Below are 15,083 nucleotides of genomic sequence, written 5' to 3' on the forward strand. Positions count from 1 at the left end.
CTGCCTTTAAATTATGAAGCTCCTTCAAAGGGGAAATCAACCCAAACATATTTGTTTCAAGAATCTGTTCTATGCAAGCCCACTAGTTGAAACAAGGCATTCTGATAAATATTGCGTTTGTGGAATAAGAGTTAATCCACTCCTTTTTAGCTATCTTTGGGGGCGGCCATTTTGTCACTTCTGTCGACTGAAAATGACATCACAACTAACCAGGGCTCAGGTAACGACCAATCACGGCTCAGCTTTAGAAAACAGGCGAGCTGTGATTGGTCGTTCCCTGAGCCCTGGGTATTTGTGATGTCATTTTCAGTCGACAGAAATAACAAAATGGCCGCCCCCTGAGATGGCTAAATGACGGGTGGAATTTGCTGCAGCTTACAAACGCAATATTGATCAGAATGCCGTGTTTCAACTAGTGAGCCTGCTGGAAACATATTCTTGAAAAAAATATGTTTCGGTTAATTTCCCATCTTTAATGTCCAGTTTTTTGTTGTTGTTTTTTTATGCTGACACATTACTGAAGAACATTTGCTATTCTTCTCGCTCACCTCCCCCCCAAAAATGTCCCCTTCATCAGTTACTGCAATGGCCAACGGAGGAGAAAACAGTTTTGAAAAACCCCAACTCCAGTGAGGTTGTGACACGGTGTAAAATGTAAATAAACCAGAATAAAATGATTTGTAAATCTTTTTCAATCTATATCCAATTCGCTACACCAGAAAGACAAGGTATTTAATGTTCACACTGATGGACATTGTTCTTGGTAAAGATTCTCTCATTTCAAATTTGATGCCGGCAACACGTTCCGACAGGAGCATGGTTTACCAATGTGTTACATCACCTTTCCTTTGAACAAGCCCGGGAAGTAAAGACATTCTTTGTTGAAGCTTTGTACCCGTTCTTGCTTGATGTAGCCTACAACTTAAGTTGCTCACCAGTCCGGGGTCTCGGTTGTCGTATTTTGTGCTTCATAAGGTGTCACACATTTTCAGTGGAAGACAGATCTGGACTGCTGGCAGGCCAGTCTAGTACTCGCACTCTTTTATGACAATGCCATCCAGTTATAACACAGCATGCCCCAGGCCCATTATTTGAAATATGGCATTCTGATTAATATTGCGTTTGTGGAATATCAGTTAAGCAGCAAAATGCACCCATGTTTAGCCATCTCAGGAGGCGGCCATTTTGTCACTTCTGTCGACATCGAAGTTGCTCACGGCTCAGATAAGGACCAATCACGGCTCACCTGTTTTCTAAAGCTGAGCCATGATTGGTCGTTATGAGGCCTGAGTAACTTTTATGTCATCTTCAGTCGACAGAAGTGACAAAATAGCAGCCCCCTGAGCTAGCTAAAAAGGGGTGGATTTCTCATATTCCACAAACGCGATATTAATCAGAATGCCGTGTTTAGACTAGTGGGCCTGCATAGAACATATTCTGTAATAAAATAAGTTTGGGTTGACTTCCTCTTTAAAATGAACTCTAAAATGTACAGATAGCAAGTGAAGGGAGGCCAGAATTGGAGTTATGGGCTCCTTTTGTACATCATAATTTGTACATTGAGACACGTTCTTAAACTGTTGGGACTATTTGCTCAAGCAGTTGTTCAGAAAGTGGCGAGCCTCATCCCAGTCCAGCCTCGCTTGTGAACAATTGAGCCTTTTAGGATGCTTCTTTTATAACCAATAACGTTGACCTGTGGAATGTTCCAAATGGGCGGGTTATTTTTTAGCATTCCTTAACTTTCCCTGTTTTTTTTTTTTTGCCTTTTGCCCAAGCTATGGTGTCTGTGTCCCCTCCCAGTGCCAAATAAAACTAACATTCATCAGGTGGAAATTAAATCATCTTTATAGTGTATTGAATTGAATATAAGCTGAAAAGGATTTGCAAATCTTTATATTCTATTTTTATGTATTTTTTAAAAAACATCCCAACTTCACTGGAATTGAGGTGGTAACTTTTTTGCTTGTGGTTTACTTCTTTGTGCCGTTAGAAGACTTTTGATAGTTCTCAGATGTTTCTTCACTGCTCTGATCACCTGTTCTTGTCCCGCTCCCCTGTGACACCTGGTGGTATAATATGTGAAGCCGCTTTGCATTCACATCTGCGTCATCTGCCCCCTCACAGCAGCGGATCCAGGGTTGAGGAATGACCTCTATGCCATAGTGGGCTCCAGCGATGGCCCCAGCCATGCAAGCTATGGTGTCTGTGTCCCCTCCCAGTGCCAAACTGTAGGCTATTGTCCGCTCCAGGCCACCGTAGTTCTCTGGAAGGTATTCCCGTGGTTGTAGGCAATGTAGAACACAAAATATGGCAGTTGGTACTGATTGGAGTGCTGCAATGCCATTACCTGAAAAAAAGGTGAAATGTTAACATGAATGGGCAGAATACAAAAAAAGGTTTGGACCCCTTACTTTTGAGACTGACATTTACACCAGGTGCAAAGGTAAACCTGCAGAATGAAGATTTATGTTTCCGTTATTTTTATTAATTGACTGGGGCTGTGCTTTTGCAGGAAAATGATGAGGGTACTGAGTGTACTGTTACTTTCTTCTCGCATAAATGTAATAAATATCAACAAAACTATTTGGTTATTGAGGCTTTCGGCCCCATCTGGGCTATACAGCACTTCGAGGTCTATTTTGCTTCTGGTTTGACTCCCTTGACAGTCTTTGTTAACCATAAACAACTTACTTCTCTTATGCTACGTTCACACCAATCGCGTACTTCTCTTATGTTACGTTCACACCAATCGCGGATGAAGTGTTCCGCTTCGCCTCATTTGCTCGCGTTTGACCACCGGAAATTTGAAAACTGAATGCTACAGCCGCTCATTTGCGCACAGCGGAGAGGGGAGGGGATTTGCTTGGGAGTAGACGACAGCATTTTTCAACATCGCAATCAAGTGGCTGACACACTATGCTAATGATAACAATATTGCTGTCTTGGTAAAGTTCAAGAACGGTAAAAAAAAAATTAAAAAAACACAGAGTGAACAGGACGCCGTGTGGCTGTGTGTGATGTAGTATGCCCGATGCCGATAGGCTGCCGCGAGGCGAAATGGCAAAAAAGTTCTTTTTTTTTTTTGAATCCGCAACGAATGGGGCGAATTTGCGGTGCTTCGCTCCACGTCCTACCGCTTCAAACGCAACATTCGGACTGCCCCGCACGCAACCGCCCGCGCGAACTACATTGACTCCAATTGAAACGCGCTGCCAGAAACGCTCCCAACGGAGTTGTTGTGAATGCAGCAATAAAGTGGAAATCAACCCAAACCCATTTTTTTCACGAATGTTCCCAGCAGGCCCATTAATTGAAACAGGGCATTCTGATTAATTTTGCGTGAGTTAAGCAGCAAAATCCAACCGTTTTTAGCCATCTCAGGCCATTTTGTCATTTCTGTCAACTGAAAATGACATCACAACTGCTCAGGGCTCACCCGCGTCAATCACGGCTGACCTGTTTTCTGAAGCTGAGCCGTGATTGGTCATTGAGCAGTTGTGATGTCATTTTCAGTCGACAGAAGTGACAAAATGGCTGCCCCGAGAGATGGCTAAAAACAGGTGGATTAACTCTTATTCCACAAACGCAATATTTATCAGAATGCCTTTTTTCAACTAGTGGGTTTGCATAGAACATATTCTTGAAAAAAATCTATTTGGGTTGACCTCCCCTTTAAATCTTTGCAGAATGCCAACAACATTATTGCTGATGCTGTGTTAACTTTTGTTGTTTCTCTGCTACCCTCTGCCTCCTCCTCTGAAATTGCTTCTCAGGTACCAGGATGGAGTCGGATGGTTGGTTGGAGGATGCAGGGCCACGACTCGGAAACAGGGACTGGAGTTTGTTTTACGACTTTTGGCTCAGGGTTAGAACCCTCATTTTAAGGAGGGGGTTGTGATGGCCGCTCTCCTGACCTTCTGGGGCGGTTCCTCAGGCAGGCAGGGCGGGTCCTCTTGATTGAAAGCACCGGACTCATCTACTATACATGTGTGCTCCGCACTAATCATGTCGCTCTCTCCCCTCAGGTAACAGTCCTTTTCTGGTTAATTTCTTTTTTTTTTAATTACATATTGACTAAATCATTAAATTGGCCTATGTTGTTGACTGTGTCCCCTCAGATTTCCCAAAAGTAAATTTTAAAAGATGAGTACTGACCCAGCTCAGAGATGACCTCCTCTATGGTGACCTTGCTCGTGTCCATCAAATCTCTGATTCGATGAAGGCGGTTACAGAATGGCTTCTCTGCTTCCTTTAGACTTCAGCCAACACACCAGGGGATAACAATTACTGTACTTCCAATCGCAACCACTAATAATGCCTTATTTGTGCTGAAGCATTTCGTCACTTACATTCTGGCATCATTCCGTGAGACCTCATCACCCTCAACTTCCTCCATTTCTGTGATGAGTGTGTTGATGAACGTCTGAGGCAGGTCCAAGGCACCCTTTAGTGCAAGGTGGACTGCTAATGCTTGTAGCACTGCCCCGTTGTAACCAAGGGAGCAGGAGTGAGTCAGCATTGCACCCAGACGAGCAAACTAGCAACGCAAGAGAGAGAAACTTCATGATGAGAAACAAAATTTCATGAAAAAGGGAACATATCGTGGAAATTTTTACTTTTTAAGTGCAGGTATACAGATAGTTTGGTCTCATGCCGTAGTACATGCCGACCCAAGTGTGAAATTAAACAACCAATTCAATATGTTAGCTCTCGTGTTGCACAGGATACTGGTACCATTACCGTACCGTGATTTTTCAGTGTTAAAACGGCTAAAGACAATTTTTTTTTTTAACACCGGTATTTTAAAAAAATAGTTGTAGTGTGTCTTCAATGACTGCTCTGCTTGTCTGACTGCGGTCCGCTTAATTCTGCTGGCAATGTAGATGTAGAACTCTTTGTGCCTTCGAGCCACTTGTGTGACTAGGAGTCTCTCAGTCACACGCAGTTTATATAGAGAGCTGTGCTGTGCCAGCGCTTCTTTAACTCAATCAGTGTGCACCGTGTGCAGGAGCCCTCCCGTCAAATTATCAAACATGTATGATACTCGGCGTCTCGTGTACGGGTACATTTCTTTGAGCGCCATAGATGCGTTTGGTTAAAGATTTTGCCAATTCCCTATGGTCACTTGTAATGTTTTGTTATTTTTTGGGGTTGAATATTCTTTGGCCAAATTCCGTGAACACTCATTGTATACCGAACATGCTAATCCTGTACCATAAGTGAGGTGATGAAAATCAATTATTTTCTCAGCCCTCACCCCTCATATCATTCAAGCCCCCTCAAAGCTCCAGGAGAGAAAAAAATCCCTTCGCTGTGCGTGCATTGAAGGGGCTATCTATCTTTGTAGCTGTAGAGGGAACACTAAATAATAGTTTAACTGAATTATTCAACAAAGCTTCAGGACTCAGGGATTAAACTGCAAGAAATTGCTCCACAAAATTATAAAAGTGTCCCAATGAAGTCGTTGATTATCAAAACTGCTCCTCAAAGAAATAAAAATATTTCGAGCCTTGCAGTGGGGCAAATTTACGCCGCTGTTTCATAACGGGAGAAAATCTACACTTGACGGCTACTGCTGCAACTTGCGGAGCAACCACCTCTAGTCACCACCCAAGAATCCATTTTGGAGAGCATACTTTGCAATCAGCTCTAATGTTATCATCCGTGTTTCTTAAAAAAATAATGTGAGTACATTAAACAATACAATATATACCATGCATACATGCTGTCGTATGTTTTATTATAGCGTGTGCTTTACCATGCCTGTGCGCAATAATATGGTGCACATAATGTATGTGTTAAATGCAGAAATAGCACCCGTAACTGAGACTGCGCCTTTGAATATGGTGCGCAGTATGGTCGCGAAAATATGGTAGCTCCACACTGGCATGGCTCTAATGCTTGGTCCTTGGGAGTATTTTGATGAAAGTATATTTATGACATACGATTAAGACAGCTGGGAACGGTTTTAAATTGCAAAAAATGTCTCCTTCAAGTCCTAATATTTTCTTGGCAAACCTTTTTAACATCAGCTAGATCAGGGAAGGCCAGCGCAAAGGGGGCCGCCCTCATAGCGCCACCATTCCCAAAAGAGCCCCGACCGTTAAATTGATCCCTGGCTGGCTGGTACACGTCAGTGAGGTGAGGAGACGCCAGCTTCTTTAACACCTGGATCACTCCAGAACCATAACCACGACCCGGGGATACGCTGTACTCCTTTGCAAACCTGGAAAAGCATGACATTTTCATGTAGGGAGTAAATCAGTGATTGTGTTTTGCTTCACATAGTTGACAAAAAAAAAAAAGTGCTACAGCGCACATGCACGTGGTCTTTTTGTTTACCTGCGAGCCATGTCATGCTCATCAAAGCCAGCCCGGGTGAGCAGAGATTGGATCACACAACGCGCCATAGCCGTGTCGTCACTGTATTCAAGAATACCTGAAAGACACATGCACACACTGAATTGCACCTGTTACATATACCATGAGCGTGAAGAGAAAATGTGTCATCTGTAAAGTTGTAAATCAAGTAATGTTTTTTTTTTCCTGCAGTAGCATTTTCAGAGTTTTTCGATGTTGGACAAGCATGTACTACCTCCACATAATTTCTATATATTGTAAGTTCCTGCTCTACCATGGTTATAATAGTTTTTCTCTTATTTTCATTTTGTTTACCTGCTATGATTTTAGATGTACTGCAGAGGTCACTATAGAGTGACCAACACAGAATCAATCCAGCGTCAACAGTGTGTGTAATGTGTCGATACACTCCTTGAAGTATCATCAACCCATCATTAGTGTGAATGTTTATTTGTTATACACTACGATTGGCTGGCAACCAGTTCAGGGAGAACCCCGCTACGGCCTAAGACGGCTGGGTACGCCCGCGACCCTCATGAGGAAGCTGTTTGGATAATGGGTGGATGGATTATTATTATATTATTATCATTATTATTTATTGCCTTTTATTGAATGCGAGTAGCATGTGTGGGTGTACCTAATGTTGTGGCACTCACCATTTCCTTTCGTCTCGTCTTCCAGACTGTTCATATGCTGCAGCACATTCTCCATGGGAACCTCCTCAACTCCCTCGAACTCTCCACCGACACAGTCGCCCAGCACAGCCGCAACCAGTGCTCCCCGAAACCGGGAGAGGGACGTCGGCCCCGCCGCTGCCATCACTGCTCTCGCCATTCATCCGCCGGTCACCAAATGTGTCCGTGTAAACGAAAGCGTAAACTAACCACAGCAAGTCTTTGACGCGCATAAACGACAAATAGCAATAATTGTGTTTTTTTTAATATACAAACGACAACAAATGTCGGCTCGTCAGTCTGTCTACTACTTCCGGGTAATGGCTCGATGTCATTTACAGACGGAAACTCAAGGTGGACATACGGAAAATACAGTAACAGTAGATTAAAATAAATGGCACAGGATAGCATTGTGATTCACATACATCTAAAACAATTAATGTAAAACAGCTGTATGTACGTGTGATTACTTTCACGACTAAGGCAGGTTATTTTTGTGTTATTTCTCCAAGGACGTACAAGTTTAGAGCAATTGCTTCATGCAGTTTTTAAAGGGCAATAGCGCTATCTGCTGGACAGGAGTAGTTTACGGTTCATCTCATGGAAATTCTGGCAGATTGTCATCTTTGTAAGTGATTAATAACCTGACAATTCACAACAGAGCAGTGGTGGGACCACTGATTTAAAGTGTTCAATTAACCTAATAATGCAGTTTTTGGCGAATGAGGGAGGAAACCCATGCAACCATGTGGAGAACATGCGAACTCCACAGGACGGCTGGATCTTGGATTTGAACCGAAACAGGAGTATAAATTATACTCCTGATTATACTGTATATTGAATATATAACGTGGAAGATGAGTTAAGCAGCAAAATACACCCGTTTTTATTCATCTCAGGATGCGGCCATATTGCCACCTGCTGTCAACTGAAAATGGTATCGCAGTGCCTTAAGGCCCATGAAATAAAACAAAAAACAGGTGAGCTATGTTAATCAGAATGTTGTGTTTATACTAGTGGGCCCTAAAAGAACATTTTATTACTAAGAAAATGTTTTACTTGACTTACTCATAGAGGCAGACAAGCTCTGAACGTGTGGGATCATGGCCCCCATCCTACCTCCCGGCTCCCCCACATCGCATTGAATTCGTCCCAATTTTTGCTGGGATCTGATTTGTTCAAGGCTCATCTCAATTTCATTCATCAGAAACGTACTAATATAGCAAAGTGAGAATGTTGAGAAGAAAGAGTGCAGGTGAGAAGGAAATGGGGGAGGTGCAGAAATAATGAGATTGGGGGGCAATGTTTGATCATGGTGCAGTCAAGGGTGCAAATTTGACAGCCATTTTTAAGCAAATTAGTCGGTATAACTTAACAATTAATGATAAAATTGTTAAATACGTTGGTCCTCATCTATTGCATGACTGGTTGCTCACCACTACAAAATAATCAAATCTCTGTGATCTGACTTTCTGATTAGCAGGGGCGTGGCGGCCATTGGGAATTGCAGGAGAATGTCTGATTTTCCTGAACGGCCGGTCTCTATTGTGGCCAGTCGAAGTGCATGGCAGCTGCCCCACCACCCTTGTCGATGATTAACTTTCTGAGTGTGACGTCCGCCATCCGCACATCTGTGTCCCGTGGCTGATTATTGCGCCTACTCATGTTTTAATATAGGGCAGTATTAGACACAACTAAGGCATGTATGCCATCTAGTGGTGATCGGTGATATTACAACTCAAAACTTCAACCCCTCTTATATTCACAGTGCAGCACGTGCAGATTAACTGATTTTTTTTTAAATTAAATACTTCCGAATATTTGTGATTTTTCCCATTTTTTCCAGGATTTTCCGCCAATTTCTTCCTGTTTATTGGGAAACACATATATTGAATGTTTATCAGCTTTTTTAAAAGTATGTTTTATGTTTGTAAAAACGTACCAAAAAAAAAAATCTAAGATGAATATTTAGGGAAAATTTATACAAGTTGCCAATACGTCCTATGTTATATATATCTTGCTAGTAACTAGTCATCTCCATTACAACTAGCTAGTTAGTAACTGATTAGCGAGTCACTAGTTTACTTCATTATACTGTAGGTAGCTTGCTAGATACTAGTAATGTTCATTATAACTAGTTAACTTCATTAGACTACAGCATGCAACGTATGTTTATAAGGAAATGCAAGCAGGCCTCCGCAGGCGGATTATGTAAAGTTGACCAGGGAGATCACCCGATGCTACATGTCCGTGTGTGCCCCTCCATGCCCCACCCTCCATACCTGTGCTACGACCAGTGGGCTGCTTTTCAAAACACAATAATGCATTCAATTGATTGATTTAATTGAATGATTGATTTCTTCAGTTCTTCAGAGGGTTCGATGCACACTGTCATGTCCATGAATGAAATCCGATGACATCCACCGCACGTCCACGGAGCTCAGAATGTGTCTGCACTTTGATCAAATTCATCAAAATTTTTAACAGCTTGTGAGTCTTAAAAAGATATGTATTTAGTCCGGCTGGGGTGAGTCTTCCATGCCACAGTGAGTCTTTCATTTCAAATATCAATCAGTCAGGGGTCAGTGGAAGTTGGTCGAAGTTGGAGGCTGGAAAAGCAAACGGAAGCCCATTTAAAAGGACAGGCGGACCAGCCTGTAGACGATTCCTATTGATTTATTCCAGCCGGAAAAAAGACTGATTCATCTTTCACATTAGAAATACAATTCAGTTTGTCACGAAAAATGACGGACTGACAGAAGACGAATGATGGACCAGCAAAATTCAGTAAAATGCCCACCCCTGGAAATAAGTCTACCGAGTGAGATTCCTGAAAGAATGAAGCCATATCGTTTCCAGTCATACTATGAAATAAGCAGAGGTGGGCATTCCGGACCGGTCCGTCAGTCCATCGCTGACCGTTTTGCTGATGATTGACGGGACAACTATCCAACCTGTTTTACATGTCTCCCTCGTCCAACAGACCTGATTGAAATGACCAGGATCATTATCAGGCTTCTGCAAAGCTTGCTGATGAGCTGATCATTTGAATCAGGTTGTTGCAGGGAGACATCTAACTGGGCTGGATAGTGGCTCTCGAGGACCGGACTTGGGCACTCCAGCTTTAGATGCATTCCATTCTGCGAAGCTGTGTGTAGCTGAAGCCTATTTTGCTTGCAGTCGAGTTCAACGTTTACACACGTGCCCGTTATTTAGAGACGTGTTTAAAATACTTTTTAAAGTTAATGTACATAAAAAAATAAGTTATCAAATTATATACAAACACATACTAACATTTTACTGCTGCAATGACGTACATATGTGAATGATCCCTTACAGTAAATGAGTTAAATCTGTTCTTAAACTTTTACTGCGTGTTTAAAAAATATATATATATACTATAAGGGCCCCCTGGCTTCATATCTAAAGCCAAGAGACTCAAACTTGGGTTTTAAGATGGACAGTGATCTTAAATTGGACCAGCAAATCAGCGCTGTTGTAAAGTTGAGCTTCTTTCACCTTAGCTGGCTAAGGTAAAACCCCTCCTCCATCAGCACTCAGAAACAGTCATCCATGCCTTTGTTACATCTCGGCTAGATTACTGCAATGCACTTTATTTCGGAGTCAGCCAGTCCTCCCTAAAGTGTCTCCAGTTGGTCCAAAATTCTGCTGCCCGCCTACTAACTGGAGCTCGGAGGATGGAGCACATAACACCAATTCTGGCCTCCCTTCAATGGCTCCCAGTGCATTTTAGGGTTCAATTTAAGATTCTCTTATTTGTCTATAAGTCATTAAATGGCCTGGCCCCAGCGTACCTCTCAGAGCTCCTCCACTCCTATATACGCACCTTCCTGCAGCCTCAGGTCTGCGGACCAGGCGCTGCTCGAGATGCTGAGGACCAAGAGGAGCCTCAGAGGGGATCGAGCCTTTTCAACTGCTGGTCCTTCCCTCTGCAATGACCTCCCATTGGTTGTTAGGCAAGCCCCCTCTCTGTCCATTTTTAAAACCCGGTTGAAGACACATTTCTTTTCTCTGGCTTTTGATCAGACCTGAAATTTTCGGAGTTTTCCGGTGTCAATTCTATATAGTGTGTTATGCCAATTTATTGGCTTCTTTATTTAGATTTTATTTATATAATATTTATGTCTATATTTATGAATACATGTATCACAGCCTTTTATTGTTTTTGTTCTATTTATTGTATTGTTTGTAACGTGCTTTGTTACAGCTCTAGCTGTTATGAAATTCGCTATATAATTAAAATTGTATGGTATTGTATTAGTATTAAGAGTACAGTACATCAACTTAAGTACATAGTGCTTATGCCTCGTCTATTTGATTTAAGTGGTTATTTGCTATTTCAGTCTTAAACTTTGCCGGTTCACAGTATCATCCTTCTTGTAGCCGCTCGTAGCCGAGGAAGAACTTAAACTTTGCCGCTTCACACCATCATCCTTCTTGTAGCTGCTAGTAGCCGAGAAAGAAGCGACAGGGCCGGAGAGGGAGGAGGAGGAGGAGAAACACGAGGAGAAGGAGGAGGTGGAGGTGGTTGTGGTGGTGCCGGGGTGCTGTTTGGAAGCCAATGACTGCAGCATAATTAAAGATGGCGGACTCGGAGGAATTTAGACTCAAGCGATTAATGGTAAGCAAATTGTACAAGGTGTGCAATTACTTCTGTGCAATAAACACCGGGTCAACTTATTTATTGCGTCCGACCACAAAGTGTCATAAGCGGTCATTGTTGGTTTTCTCACAGCGTTGATACGGGTGCTAAGGCTAAAGCTAGTTAGCTTGCTACTAGTATGTGACGCTAGCACGCTGTTGTTAGTCGTGATGGGAGCTCTACCTCCAAAATCGCTGGCTTCAAATTCGCTAGCTAACATAACAATATATCAGTAAAAGTAGTACATGGTGCTATTGTGAGCCATAAAATATTGTTATCCAGTAATGCAGCATTTTTGCACGGTGTTCCCCCCCGCCCCCCACGAACCTTTCGCAAGGGTACTTACATGGACTATTAAAACGGCATACTGCACTATATTCAAATACTCTCGTACAAGTCCGTCGATTGACTATACTTTATATTGCCAAGCATTTTAAATCCCACCAAGCAAATGGTTAAACACTCCCACTGTAAGAGGAGAGACAACGTGAGGCCTGCAGTCTTTACAATTCATTGTTGACCCACTGTCTCGATTATCTCGTTTCTATTGTGCTGTCATTAGATTTTTCAGATAACTCGTATATAACATAATTTAACCAGACATTCGTCGTTCAAAATTTGGGTAATTATGTGCATTTACGTCGAACGCGTCCAAAATATGAAGTAAACGTAACACAATTTCCTTACGTCCTCAATTTCTGCCGACGTCACGGTTGTCACTTTTTCAGTCTTTGCAGTGTTATTTCTCTGTAAATGTCATACTATTATGTGTTGCTCGAGTGGAAAAAATTGTCTGCGCGCAAAGACTTGCCTGATGGACTGCTGGTGGGATACATTAACATGTTCGTTGCAGCATGCATTTTGCTCGTTGAAAACAATACAGTATCAACGTAGATGTTTTACCTTAAATACAAGAAATGACTTGCCTGAAACCGCTGAGGAGTACTCTGATCTGTAATGCCAAAGAAACTAATAGAGGACAATAGTGCATCCAAATATATCAATGCATATCATACCAGTCCACGCAGATACCTTTCAAAACTGCAGTACAGTGAACCCCTGAATAATAATATTCGGTTGGCATTCACATATTCACCGATTTATTATTTTTTTTTTTTGGGGTGTGGTGTAGCCTATGTTATTTGCTGAAAATATCATCAAGTCTATTTTTGTGCTAAATCCATAGTACTAAAACTAATACTTTGGTGCCATCTTGTGGAATCTTGGTTTTGTAGTTACAGGTTGAACGACTTTTTTGTAGTCAAAGCTAAGGTGATGACAGTCAAGTCAACTTAGACTAATCGATTACGTCATTGATTTTTATTTAAAAAAATTCAGTTGTTGCTCCAAACGCAAACTCGTTTACTGCTGCCCCCGTCGCTGCCCACCCCTCGACTCGTTCGTCCAATCACATTCAGACATTTGCTCCTCCAACCGCATATGACGATTTCAGGATCTGCCCCACAGATGATCTGGAATTATAACAACAATCCATGTAACACAACTGCCGGGTCGCTACTTGCTACACTATATAATTATAGTACAGTGTGTGTGCGTGTATGCGTATGTATATACCAGAGCTAGGCACTTGACCCTTTTTTGCCGGTCCGGCCGCGAACCTCCACCCTTGACCTGGGTACCTTTACGGCCGCGACCCCCCGCCCTTATTCATAAAAATGATCGCCCAACCCCCCATTCCCCTCCCCCCGCCCCGTTCCGCCCCCCCGGGCCGAAAAAAAAAAAGTGTCCGTGATTGTCGCCGCCGCGGGAGAGATGCTAACGGCAGAGGCTTTTTAAGGATCATTAGCTGGCTAATTTACTATTCAAACCCGCTGTGGATACGCTTCAAAATGCGCCACTAGTACTTTACTACTTACCCAACTGCATGTGATTACTTCCATTGCGAGCCCCGGGGTTGGTTTTGTCGTATTGTATAATTATTTTGGTCCAACAGACGGTCAGAAGTCGCAGTCAACAAGTTACTTATTTATTTTGCACACTTCCCCTCCTTCACGGCGTTCAAAATAAAAGAACACCATCAAACCACTATACACAGCAGGTTTGCTACAGCGTATTTCTGGAAGTAGGGAAGACGCCAGATGAAGTGCATGAACTCCTCCTTGATGTGCTAGCGTCATCCTTGAGTCAGTGCTGCGCGCAGCTTGAATATACTCATGGGCACAAGTTGTTTTGAAACAAGTCGGGGGGCGTTGCTTCAAAAAGACAGCGACAATGGATATCGTGCCTGCTACAACCATTAAGGGACCGAGACGTTTAGACTATGCATTTAATTTTATTGTCAAACTAGTTTGCTTGCAGCAGCAACGAGCTGCGTGCTGCATCCTCTCTCTACTCTTCTCCGTGTGGGAAACTGTATGTCATCGCAACATGTGACATAATGGACCGATCAGAGCAGCAACAATTCCTGATGTGTGCGTGGCATGTGTCGCAGACCTGTCACCAACAGCACAATGCGTCGGTCATGTGAATCAATGCGGCAGTTGTCGCTCGTGCCGACGCAGTAGTAGAAAGAAGCCTAAAAAGAAGCTGGTCGCCAGCCAGTCACAGTCACATGGAAGTGTATGCTTTCATCTGAATTTGACCTGTAAGATGCAAACTTAAATGCGCATTGCCACCCATTAGTTGGACATTATTTTGGGGAATTACAATTAGTTGGCTAAGAACACACTGAGCTTGCTTATTGTCATCTTCCACACCGCTTATCCTGTACAGGGTCGTGGATAGGAGCTGGAGCCTATCCCAGCTGACAATGATGGGCATATTTTACCTGCTTGATTTGACCTTGAGTGCGATGCCGGTGTCTGATAAGGCTAACTACTGCTAGCATGTCAAAGACAAGAACTCATCTACTTGTACACCATGGCTCCATCCACGGGTTTTTAATAGGGTTATCATGCATGATATAATTTAATTGTAAGAGTTGTACTGAGTCGAGTGGTCATTTATTTGAGCAAAGTTACGGCGCTCGCTCGCTGGACGCGAGCATAGCGCACGGCCGCCGGGCCCACGAGCATAGCGCACAGCCACCGGGCCCGTGAGCGTAGCGCACGGCCGCGGGCCCGCGAGCATGCTCCGTTGAGTTAATAGCTTCTTCTTGTTGGTTGAAATGCTTCTTCCTCGTTGGTTTAAAAGCTGCTTCTTCTTTGGTTTAAACGCTTCTTCTTCATGTTTGGAGGCGGAAGCGCGCTGCCTACATCACGCACCATGCTGAGATTGGGTTTGTTTTTCTTTTTCTTTTTTTCTATCGAACGTTTTATCGAAGGTATTTTCTATTGGTATCAATCACGTGTCAATCGCGATACATATTGATATCGAATTATCGGCCCAGCCCTAATCCCCACTTCACTGCTTCATTGCTAAAC

At 42.9% G+C, this 15,083-nt stretch overlaps 2 protein-coding genes across 9 annotated transcripts in view; one reads left to right on the forward strand and one right to left on the reverse strand.

Moving 5' to 3' along the window:
• Positions 1-302: 302 nt before the first annotated feature.
• Positions 303-12,735, reverse strand: adprs (ADP-ribosylserine hydrolase). Of its 4 annotated transcripts, none has more exons than XM_086049053.1 (7): positions 12,627-12,735; positions 7,020-7,184; positions 6,346-6,442; positions 6,022-6,229; positions 4,353-4,540; positions 4,159-4,259; positions 303-2,350 (listed from the first exon to the last, which is right to left on the reverse strand). In XM_086049053.1, exons 2-7 carry the CDS (start codon positions 7,180-7,182, stop codon positions 1,974-1,976), a joined length of 1,134 nt encoding a protein of 377 aa, XP_085905179.1. In that variant the 5' UTR covers positions 7,183-7,184; positions 12,627-12,735; the 3' UTR covers positions 303-1,973. The 4 variants fall into 4 exon arrangements, with proteins under 4 accessions (XP_085905179.1, XP_085905182.1, XP_085905180.1 ...); XM_086049056.1 differs by lacking the exon at positions 12,627-12,735 and adding an exon at positions 12,388-12,453; XM_086049054.1 differs by lacking the exon at positions 12,627-12,735 and adding an exon at positions 12,047-12,359.
• LOC147137831 (zinc finger MYM-type protein 4-like) overlaps positions 11,545-15,083 on the forward strand; it is a 46,940-nt gene continuing 43,401 nt past the window's right edge. For all 5 annotated transcript variants that reach the window (XM_086049046.1, XM_086049050.1, XM_086049045.1 and 2 more), the window contains exon 1: positions 11,545-11,679. In XM_086049046.1, coding sequence (XP_085905172.1) covers positions 11,641-11,679 — 39 coding nt within the window. In that variant the 5' untranslated portion in view covers positions 11,545-11,640. The remainder of the gene's footprint in view (positions 11,680-15,083) is intronic.

The sequence above is a fragment of the Filicampus tigris genome, chromosome 13 (genome assembly GCF_054856515.1).
Source record: "Filicampus tigris isolate MCC_2025a chromosome 13, RoL_Ftig_1.0, whole genome shotgun sequence".
NCBI classification, from domain to species: Eukaryota; Metazoa; Chordata; class Actinopteri; order Syngnathiformes; family Syngnathidae; genus Filicampus; species Filicampus tigris.